Source organism: Acomys minous (assembly GCF_964271855.1).
Source record: "Acomys minous genome assembly, chromosome: 17".
NCBI classification, from domain to species: Eukaryota; Metazoa; Chordata; class Mammalia; order Rodentia; family Muridae; genus Acomys; species Acomys minous.
The window spans coordinates 15,056,633-15,068,027 of record NC_140500.1 but is presented as its reverse complement, the minus strand read 5'-3'; the positions used below and the strand labels follow the sequence as shown (position 1 = coordinate 15,068,027).

The window sequence follows — 11,395 nt, the reverse complement described above, 5'->3', positions numbered from 1 at the left end:
GCGCAAGGATTACAAGTCCCAGTTATGATTTGTTTATGGGTATGGATAAAAATGAAAGCAATGGTTACAATTGCTTACCATTACAATCATTAAAATGACATCCCTAAACACTGAGCGTAGTGCTTTGGGCATTGTAGTTGTTAAAAGTATTCAACTAAAATGTGCTTGTTGCCAATGAATATAAAATGGCCATAAGTGATAAAAGTAGCTCTAACTAACTGCCCCCCTCACTCCTTCTTGCACATGTCCCATTCCCACCCCCCAAATAAGTGAAACCTCGCTAAAACACTGCTGCAATTTGGTCTAACTTCCGGCAATATCTTCTTCACCTTGGCTGGTGTGAGTTTTCAAAAACTGCAATTATAGATGATTCTTTTAGGCCTGTACAGCCAACACATAAGCCTAGCTTTAACCAATAGCTGCAGGAGGTATATGTTGCCAGAGAAAGCTCGTGAACAATGATCCATTGTGTGAAACCAACTCGTGGTAGGTAGAGAGGGTGACCTACTTTCCAGTTATAGTAATGTTGCCACAGCTTGGAACCAAAGCGTTGCCAAGGAAAACTAGGCTCCGGTGTGGATTAATGCCTGCGCTGGAGTAATTTTCCTCCTGCAACAGGATACCGTGTATGCGTATTCCCTCTCTGTAGATGATGTGGTGCAGGGGACGATGGGAACTAAACAGACCACCACCATTAGACATTGCAGGTTGCAGGGCATCTACACACCTGCCTGTAATCCCTGACCTCAAGATTCGAAAGCAGGAAGACCAGGCCATCCTCAGTTGCATAGACTTCATTCGGCCCTGTCTCACACAGCAGAGAAAGGCCCACTTTCAGTGTTCTGCTACAGTGGACTTGTTATATGCCTTCAATTACAGCACTGAACAAAGCTGATTGGTGAAAATTATGACCAAACAAAACTTCCTGGAGCTGAACTTGGAGACACAGGTTTGTAATCCTAGCTAACGGTTAAGATGGGAGAATTACAAGTTTAACGCCTGTCTTGGCTATAGAGTGAATTTAAAACTAGCAATTTAGTGAGACTCTATTTAAAAAAAAATTGAGCTTGAGAAATGGCTCATTGGCTAAGAGTTCATATTGCTCTTCCAGAGGACCCAAATTTGGCTCTCATCACCCACATCAGGCAGCTAACAACTGCCTATTAAACTGTTTTTTGTGTGTGTGTTTTGAGACAGGGTTTCTCTGTATAGCCCTGGCTGTCCTGGAATTCAAGCTATAGACCAGGCTGGCACTGAACTCAAAGATTTGGGAATAAACTCAGAGTGGTGGGATTAAAAGCATGGACCACTACTGCCTGGCTTCTGTTAACATTTTTTAAAGGCTTATTTTTGCAGGGCATGGTGGCACATGCTTCTGACCCCAGCACTAGGGATACAGAGGCAGGTGGATCTCTGTGAGTTCAAGGCCAGCCTGGTCTACATAGTGAGTTTCAGGACAGACAGAGCTACATAATAAGATCCTGTCTCAAAAAAAAAAAAAGATTTAATTTTATGTGTTTGAATGTTTGCCTGAATGTATGTATATGTCCGACATGTGAACATGCCCAGTGCCCTGGAAGGACAGAGGAAGGTGCCGAGTCCCCTGGGCCTGGAATTACAGTGGCTATCAGCTACCATGTAGACCCAGGTCCTCTGCAAGAATAACAAATGATTTTTTGTTTTTGTTTGTTTTTTGTTTTTATAACAAGTGTTCTTATAATCTCTCCATCTCCTAAAAGAAAAGTAAGGACTAGATACATATATACATACATACATACACACATACATACATACATGTGCACGCACACACACATGTGTCTGTGGTAGAGTACTTTCCTAGCATGTACAAGGCCCTACTTTCAACCTATAGAATAGTAAAAACCATAAGAATAAACATTTCACAATTCCGTTGACATGAAACAGATGTTTAAATTGCAACCAAATCCATTGCTACCTCATTGTGAGATGAGGTTTTGTTATGTTTTGAAACAGGGTCTTGTTAGGAAGCCCGGCCTAGCCTTGAACTCAAGGTCTTCCTTCCTTAGCCTTCTGAGTGCTGGGGCAATGTTATACTCTGCACTGCTTGGTCCTAGAAGCCTGACTAGGGTGATGAGAGAATGAAGAAGGGACAGACACACAGACAGATGTGTAGAAAAGCTTGGGTCTGGTAGGATGTGCTCACTCTGATGGATGAAGCACAGCAGCAACCCAGAAACTTGGAGCTCTGAACTGAGGAGGCGGGCCTGTGGCACACAGCTAAGTAAGCAGGCAGCATTTGCTAACCCCAGTAGAAAGTCTCTGTAGGAGGCAGCCCCCTGACTTGCTGGATGAGAAATCTCTGCCTGATAGTTTCTACATACACAGTCAACATTTGAACTTGGGCCAGACAAAGGCTCTGCCACCCCTCTGAGCCTCATCTGGGAAGGCTTTGCTACTCCCATGGGTCTGAGGCACTGGGGTCCTTGACATGGCTGTGCTCCGCCCCACGCACATTCACTGTACTTCACCTTCTTCTTGCACATCCCCTCAGGGCTGCCTCTGATCCTCCACAGGATTAAAAGCATATATTGCTGGGTCTAGCACTTGAAGAGATTTTTGATCCTCTCTCCTGAGAGTTAGGACTCCTGTCTACATGGATGCACTTTAAAAAAAAAGTTGGTGGCACTCAGAGGAAGGGTAAACAGGCTACCAGGATGAGACCTGACAGGTTGTGATCATATGATTGGTGGTGGGGGGGTGGTCCCCTTCTGTCACAGAACTAGGGGAGGGGAATAGGGTGAAAGAGGGAGGGAGGGAGGGGGGATGGGAAGATACAGTGAGGGGATAACAACTGAGATGTACTCTGAATAAATTATTTAAATTTTAAAAAAGCATTTCATTAGGAAAATACATGCTAAGTACCTCAAGAGGAAATCAAAAGCCAATGAGGTATGATGTCTGATTTCAAGGTGTTTCTAGTTCAGTGAGTGAGATAGATAAGTCAACGGCTATGGAAGAAAAGATATTATGGTAGAACATGCTAAGTAATGCATCTCAGGAGGATGCTCTTCCAAGAAGAGGTACATAAGTTAGATCCAAGAAGGAGAAGATCTGATCCCTACATAAGAAGGAAGAGAAGGAAAAAAAAAAACCCGAGTAACTCAGAGAGAGGAAATATGACCACTCAGTGATGAGTCCACCTGTCAGGAGGGTTGCCTGTGTACATAAAGGAAAAAAGAGAATTAGTCAGATTATGTTAGTATTCTGGAAAATTCTCCTGCTCGCTACAGGGAGAAAGGACTGAAGGAGGTGAGGCCAGAGGTCTTCTGACTTCCAGGAAGAAAAAAATGATGAGGCCTTGAACTGAGCATGGAAATAAAGGAGAAATCAGAGGGACAAGCTCCTGGGACTTAGGGATGGCTGGATGCAATAGGGAGGCCAAGCGGACTTTCAGAAGGGCTGCTGGGTGAATTGATGTGGTGGGTAATATACAGGAGAAAGATCCAGGCTGGGGGAGACATAGGCACACACACAAGCAAAAAACAAAACAAAACAAAAAACCCGTTAGTCTTGGGTATATCACACCTTCGCTGTATGATCAAGATTAAACCACATCACTGGGAAATCAAGAGTGTTATTTCTAAGGTAAGACTAATGGCCTAGGCCTGTAATCCCAGGACTCAGGAGGCTGAGGTAAGAGGACTGTTGTGAATTTAAGTGGATCTCTGTGAGGTCCAGGCCAGCCTGGTCTACAAAAGCAAGACCCCGTCTCAACAACAATAACGAACCACAGAAAAGAAAAAAAAAAAAAAAAAAAAAAGAAGGTTTTAAAAAATAAGATATGATAAAAGGCTCATATATATAAACTTCCAAGGCTGTTCATACACATAACAGATTCCTGCTCATGTGTAAGTGATTCTAAAAGGCATCAGCCACAAACTCACAGTGTAAACTCACAGCATAAACCCTCATTTCATTTCCTAGTCTCCCTACTACGCGTTTCTTAAGGATGAGTGCAAATCTCGTTTAATCTTTTCTTCTCACCTCTAGCTAACCTGTGCCCAGCACCTGCCAGGCATACTAAGTTTCTTACTACAGCCGCCCACTTAAAGCGTCTCCTTCCAAGGCTGGAGGGACGCACAGGCAGTTACAGTTGAGTAGTGCTCCTGTAGAGAACCCGAATTTGGTTCTCAGCACCCACATCACATGACTAGCAACTGGCTGTGGCTCTAGCTCCAGGGGATCTGATGCTCTCATTTGGTCTCCAATCCACTTGCTCCTGTCCCTGATCTAAGTAAAATAAAATCTGCCAAAAAACAAAAACAAAAACTACAGGCACTTAAACTTCACCTTTCCACTGGGCATGGTGGCACCCACCTTTAATCTTTTTTTTGTTTAATTTATTTATTTTTATTTTATGTGCATTGTATGTCTACAGGTGTCAGACTTTGGAGTTACAGACAGTTGTGAGCTGCCATATGGGTGCTGGGAACTGAACCCAGGTCCTCTGGAAGAACAGTCAGTGCTCCCAACCGCTGAGCCATCTCTCCAGGCCCCACCTTTAATCTTTAATCTCAGCATTTAAGGCAGAGGCAGGCAGATCTCTGTGAGTTCGAAGCCAGCCTGGTCTGAGTTCCAGGGCAGCCAAAGCTATTACTCAGAGAAACCCTGTCTCAACAACAACAAAACAAAACAAAAACCTCACCTTTCCTCACCATTCTAGAGCCCAACATGATAGCACATACCTATAATCCCAGCATTTGGGAGGTTGAGGCAGGAGACTCATCTGATCTGGGCTTGTGTATCAAACACTAGGTAAGCCAGAACTGTATAGAGATCCTGTCTCAAAACCACACAGCACACCCAACCTCAAACAGCAGAGGTTTGTGATACAGCAGAAGAAAGTTAAAAATCATTAGGTCAATTGGCCCTGCTGGGATTGTATTTATACACGAAATCTTTTTTTAAAAAGATTTATTTATTTATTATTTATACAGAATTCTGCCTGCATGTGCCTACACACCAGGAGTGAGCACCAGATCCCATTATAGATGGTTGGGAGCCACCATGTGGTTGCTGGGAATTGAACTCAGGACCTTTGGAAGAACAGCCAGTGCTCTTAACCTCTGAGCCATCTCGCCAGCCCTATACACGAAATCTTAGGACTATTTTTTGTTTTGTTTTGTTTAAGATAGGGTCTCACGTAGACCAGGCTGGCCTTGAACTCTCTAAGTACTCAAGGACAATTCTGAACCCTTGATCCTCTTGCCTCGACTACCACCACAATCTCCGAGCACTGGAGAGATTACAGGCTGTTGGACGAGACCGTGAGCCAAAGTGCTTCCATGTTCAGGGTTCCGGCTGGGCTTGCTGACTGCATCCCTTCCTCTTGGAAGGAAAAGGGGAGGAGGGGCAGCTACTCTTCCCAACCAGCTGTAAGCCATTCTGCAGAAACTGCAGGTGGCTTTGGGGGTGGAGGACTGTCTCCGGATGGGGCTAAGGCATATAGGTGGGGACGTCACGAATACAGCTAAAGGAGAGCGATCCTGCATGCTGGGTGCTGAATGTCCAGTGCGGCTGCTCTAAAGCCACCCATGCCCCAACCCAATGCTCTATAAATAAGCCAAATAATTTCATTGGTTCCTCAGAAAAAACTTTGACCGTAGTTAGGACTGTAGGGGGATGCAGATGAATTTATTATAGTAATTTATTATATTGTATTATTATAATATTATTATAATTTATAATAATATTATCATATTATTATTATAATTGATAATATTATCATATTATTATTATGAATTTTAGCAGCACAGGCATACATCACAGAGCTTAGCTGCTTGTAATTTCTTGAAGCAGATGAGAGACCCCTGGAAGGCACTGGGTTACTACCCATATATCTGTGATTTGCTCAGACAAGCAATTTCCTTTTTGTACTAGCTGTACATCTTCCAGGCCTTTGGTAGTTCCTTGGTGACCTGTCAATAACTGCCAAGATCCCCCGAAAAGTGCCTAGATTAACTTCCCTTTCAAGAGATGTAAAGCAGCATATCCTAGCAGTTTTTCTCTCATTTCTAGATAACCCCTCCCACCCTCCCTTTTTTTTTAAAACAGTCTTGGCATTTCCTGTATAGTTGCCCACTGCTAAACTCCCTGTTTTCAAAGTTTAGAAAAGAGCTCTGTTTCTTTACTAGTGTGTATTGAAACTCGAGGTCTACAGACCACCTCTCCACTCCATTGGTTAAAAAAAAGAAAGAAAGAAAAAGGAGTAAAAATACCCATTTTGCTGGGCATGGTAGTTCACCTCTGTAATCCCAGCACTCAAGAAGTTGAGTCATGAGGATCGTGAATTGGAAGCCACCAGGGCTACAGCGTGAACTCTTGTTTCAAAAACAAAAATCAAGCTTATTTTTCAAAGCTGTTCGGAGATAATCAGGATTACCGTGCTTAACATGTGGTGCTCAAAGGTTCGCGTCATCATGCCAGGAAAAGGTTTAATCTTCGGGACGCCTTTGAGCTTGGGGAAGCCTGGCCCTTTAAGACAACACCGCCCCAGCCTCCAGCGCGCGTCTCCCCGCCCCGCCCCGCCCCCGTTTCCGAGGGGCGGAACCTCCGAACCCGGAACTGACGGCCACGCGTAGCCGGCGCGGCCAATGGGCGTCCCGGAAGGAGCAAGCAAGCTGTACCTGAGCCAGTGAATGACAGCAGCGCCTCCCGCCGGTCGCGGTCGCTGCCGCGGCACCGCCGGTGTCTAGAGCCTCCTGTCAGCTTGCCCACCGGGAAGGCGAGTGGCGTGCCTCCGTGCCGCGCCTCCCCGCGTGTCTGTGGCCCAGCGGGGTCTCCCCTGCCCCGCTGTCCCTCCGCTGCTGGCGCCATGGGCAGCGAGCAGAGCGCGGAGGCCGAGAGCCGCCCCGGCGATCTGAACGCCTCAGGTCGGTGCCTCACCTCCCGCCCGGGCGCTGCTTGCGGAGCCGATGGCCCCTCGTGGGGGGACCCCCCCCCTCACACTGTGCCCTAACACAGAAAAAGCGTGGTCTCCCGCCCCAGGCCTGGTCCCCTAAACCGGCTCGCTCAGCTTCACTCTAATCCTTAAAAGACGACCCCGTTAATGTTCAGTTCCAAGACTCTCCACGGACGCCCGAGCTTTGGCTCACGCTGTGGATTGATCGTACACCCAGGACCTCTACGATCAGGCTCTTTGAAAAATGGGGTGTCGAGGTTCCTTTTCAGAAGGGACCTGTGAGCACTGAGCGGCCACTCTCAATGTTTGGGTGCAGATGTTTCCGGAAACCGCTTTTTCCCTTCAGGTGTCGGTTCAGGTTTCTAATAAGTTGGCCAGATGGTAGGCAGGCTCTAGTGTATCTTCTGTTCACATTTAGATTTCTCTAAGCGTTTGAGGTGGGAATTGGAAGGGTACTGTGCTGGACCCTGTAGCGAGTGCTCAATAAAACAGCTGGTAATTGAAAACCATTTGGTCTTTTTGAGGTGCCCTAGATAAACCCAAGGAGTGCAAGCCTACTTAGTTAAAAATCTCCGACCTAGTGGCTCTCTACTTGGCGACATTTGTCACTCAGAAATGTGGAAGCTAACAGATGCAGGGATGATTCACGCTCAAGGGCGTTCCTCAAGATGAGTTCCCTGAAGACTTTGCCTGCAGTCTGGGGGCTTGCTTCAGCTAGCCTTGCTGTGTGTTGTTTCCTTGGAAGGTCCAGCGTGTCATGTCTGTTTATAACGAAACGGCAAGGATGGCTGTCTCTTACTTTCCTGTGTCAGGCAAGAAGGGTCGTATAAGGGAAGTAGTGTGGCACCCTTTAACACAATTGCTCATCCAGGAACCAACAGCCTAAGTTTATTTCTGATACAATTCGCAGAGCCCTCCAGTGCCAGGGGCTTTACATATGTTTATATACAGTATTTATACTATTCCCATTTTTAGACACATCTTTGCCCATTTTATACATAAAGTAACAGAGAGGGACTAGAATTCTTTGAAGTTCCTTTTCCTTACAGTCTGGGAAAAGGAAGAATCATATGATTTGTAGCAGAAAAGACTTTTTGGTACTGCTTTTGTAAAATGTTACATAAATTACAAAGCCAGGATAAATTTTTTTTTCCTGGAAAAAAAAGCTATAAAAGTAGCAAAGTTCTGTCTGTTCTAGTCCTCATCATAGTGGTCCGTCTCTCCCTGAGCACTTTCCCTCCTTCATCCCCCCATCCTCCCACCCCACCCCACCCCCTACCTCCCTGCCAAGCATCAGGAAGAGCTGGCTTCCAGAAGGCAGACTAGTTCTGTGGTATCTACCCTTACATCAGACTGGTGGGCTTGAGTGTACCTATTGACTACTAGGACTTTTGTGTATAAGACACTTGAGGGATTCATCCTTATTCCAACCAGGAAATTACGTGGGTAAGAGGATATTTTGTTCTAGAGAATCTTGGAGGTTTGACCCTCTTCCCTCCCAAGGACCGGATATTGGCATGCCCCAGAAGCTGTGCTCCAATTTTCTGAATGCTGCCTCTACCTAAAATGGTCCTGTTGGTTGGTGGTTTGTGCCTTTTGTGCACTAATGTTGCACCAAACTCCCCGGAGCCTTAGGAATAGACTTATAATTGGGGTTGGAACCAGAGGTTTCTGCCACTACTGGTTCTGTTCAACACCTGGCTGGCTTTGATAGGCCAGAGAGACATGTTTGCATTCCGTATCACTAAGAAGAGCCTTTGTACTAAGGACCCAGAGATATTTAGTGCCTTTCCTAAATCTGTTTCTAGGGCTGTTGACCTTGGGCAATTCCCAGTTTTGTTCCTTCATTTGTAAACTATGGACAGTATGACAGGAGATCAGAACAATCAAAAAAGGAGACATTTAAAAAAAATCTATACGTTATTGTATTGAATAATAAAATGCTTGGCTATGAAAGAAGTTCATACATGTTATATGTTTCTGTATGTTTGAATATATGTGTGTGTGTGTGTGTGTGTGTGTGTATGTCCTGGGCTAGAGCTATAGCTCTACGGTAGGGCACATGCCTAGTATTGAGAGGCTTTGGAAGGAAGGAAGGAAAAGAGAAGTTCCCAACAATCTACCTGTACCAGCCTTACTACAAAATAACTATGTTTTATGATATAAAAATATTTTTTCTTCCTTTGAGACAGTGTTTCATAAAGTCTAGGTGGATTTATGCTTCCAAGGTTGTCCTTGAAATTTTTAACAAAAAATTATTTATTATGTGTGTAGTTATTTTGCCTGCATGCCGTATCTGTGCATCATTTGTATATAATGCCTAGGGAGGCCTTAAGATGGCATTGGATCAAGTGGAACTGGAGTTACAAATGGCTTTGAACCAACACACATATAGGTGCTGGGAATTGAACTGGGGTTCTTCTGGAAGAGCAGCCAGTGCCTCTAACCAGTGAATCATATCCCCAGCGTCTGTTCTTGAAGTTTTGATTTTCCTGTTTCAACCTCCTGAGTACTGGGATCACAGATGTGGGCCACCATGTCCAGTTTATGTCCAGCTGATGTACATCTCTCACATAGTCTTTTATTTGTTTAGTTTTATTTATTATTTATTGAGTTTGTTTGTTTTTTCATCAGGATCTCACTATGTAGCTCTGGCTGTCCTGGAATTCACTATGTACACCAAGCTGGCCTTGAACTCACAGAGATCTGCCTGCCTCTGCCTATGGAGTGCTGGGATCAAAGGCGTGCATCTTTACACCAGCATTTCCTTTTCGTTAAAACAAACAAACAAAAACCCAACAACAGAAAAAACTTCAATCCACTTCAGCATTTCAAAGACAAAAGGTGGCCAGTACCACTCAGAGAAGAAGAGCTTTGTCATTTCAAATAAGGAGGGCTTTGAAGAGAAGCACATACGTCAAGATGAGGCAACCTCTCATTTACCATGAGCTACTCTTTCTAGTGACTGTGTCGCTGGGCAGCGGTGGCTTTCCAGCATGCGGGTACTGAACCTGTATACCTTTATTTACAGTGACTCCATCTCCAGCTAAACATCGGGCCAAGATGGATGATATTGTGGTGGTAGCTCAGGGCTCTCAGGCCTCAAGGAATGTTAGCAATGATCCTGACGTCATCAAGCTGCAAGAGATCCCAACCTTCCAGCCCCTTTTGAAAGGTAAGAGGGTAGACTTTGTGGTATCTGGGCTTGATACCCAGGGGAGGTTTATATGTGCCCCACCACTGTCTCCTTTAGGTCCTTCCTTAATTGGCACTGTCTCTGAGTAGTCTTTCTTGACTTTCCCTTCTGAAATTGGAGTCTCTTTCCTGTCATTTTTTCTACTTACCTAATCACCACTGACTTATTATAAATTAGGAAACATTTTACATTTATGTTGTGTGTGTGTGTGTGTGTATGTGTGTGTCACAGCTTGCATATGGAGGTCAAAGAACAACTTTTGGGAGCGGGTTCTTTCCTGTATTCCTGTGGGTACTCAGATTATCAGACTCAGTGACTTTTTCCACCTGAGCCATCTTGCCAGCCCAGTTGGTTTACCATTTCTTTCCACTGCTGAAGCCCAACACTTGAAATAGAACTTCATATAAAATAAGGTCAAGAAAATCAATGAATGAGTTGGTGTTACTGGAGGTGGCCCTTTCCTGCTCTATTTCCATGAAAAGATTTTCATTATTTTTTTGTGATTTGAGTTGTGGTATGAATTTACTAGTTCAGACTCATTGAAAAGTTCTGTCAGCACTAATGCACTGGTAATCAATTCTGGCAACTCGTTAGCATGAGAGAAAAGTATGCTTATGAGAGGAGAGATGACCCACCTGATTAGCATATTTCAAGGTGCTTTATATGAAGACCATAACTTTATTGTTTTCATATCTCCATTAAGTAGCGTTTACTTTCTTTACCGTGTGTGTGTGTGTGTGTGTGTGTGTGTGTGTGCATGACTGTTGTGCAGGTGCATGTTTGGAGGCCATAGGTCAACTTTCAGTGTTGTTCTCAGGAGCTGTCCACCTTGTCTTTTGAAACATGGTCTCATTGGGCCCAAGACTTGCCAGCTAGGCTCGGCCAGCTGGCCTCATGGATCTGCCGGCCTCCGCTTACCCAGGGTTGGGATTATAAGTGTGCGCTACCACTTCCAGATTTTTCTGTGGTTGGAACTTGGGTTCTCACGCTAGCATGGCAAGTGCTTTACTGACTGAGCTGTCTCTCTATCCACAGAGATGGTTGTCGATGAATGGTGCTTCTGCTAGAGAAGTTCCTCAGGGTCCCCGCCTCCACCCCACAAGAACACACAGGACAAAACCTAGCAACAATGAGCACGAATACTGTTGTGGTTTACTTGCCTTGCATCTTTCCTCATTTTCCTTTTCTTTTCTTTTTTTTTCTTTCTTTCTTTCTTTCTCTCTTTCTTTCTTTCTTTCTTTCTTTCTTTTTTATAATGA

General features: G+C 44.7%; 1 protein-coding gene across 1 annotated transcript in view; it reads left to right on the top strand.

Annotated features, from left to right (window-relative positions):
- Nucleotides 1–6,653: 6,653 nt before the first annotated feature.
- Nucleotides 6,654–11,395, top strand: part of BORCS5 (BLOC-1 related complex subunit 5) — a 68,843-nt gene continuing 64,101 nt past the window's right edge. Inside the window, exons 1-2 of the mRNA XM_084765032.1 lie at nt 6,654–6,911; nt 9,972–10,115. Coding sequence (XP_084621158.1) covers nt 6,854–6,911; nt 9,972–10,115 — 202 coding nt within the window. The 5' untranslated portion in view covers nt 6,654–6,853. The remainder of the gene's footprint in view (nt 6,912–9,971; nt 10,116–11,395) is intronic.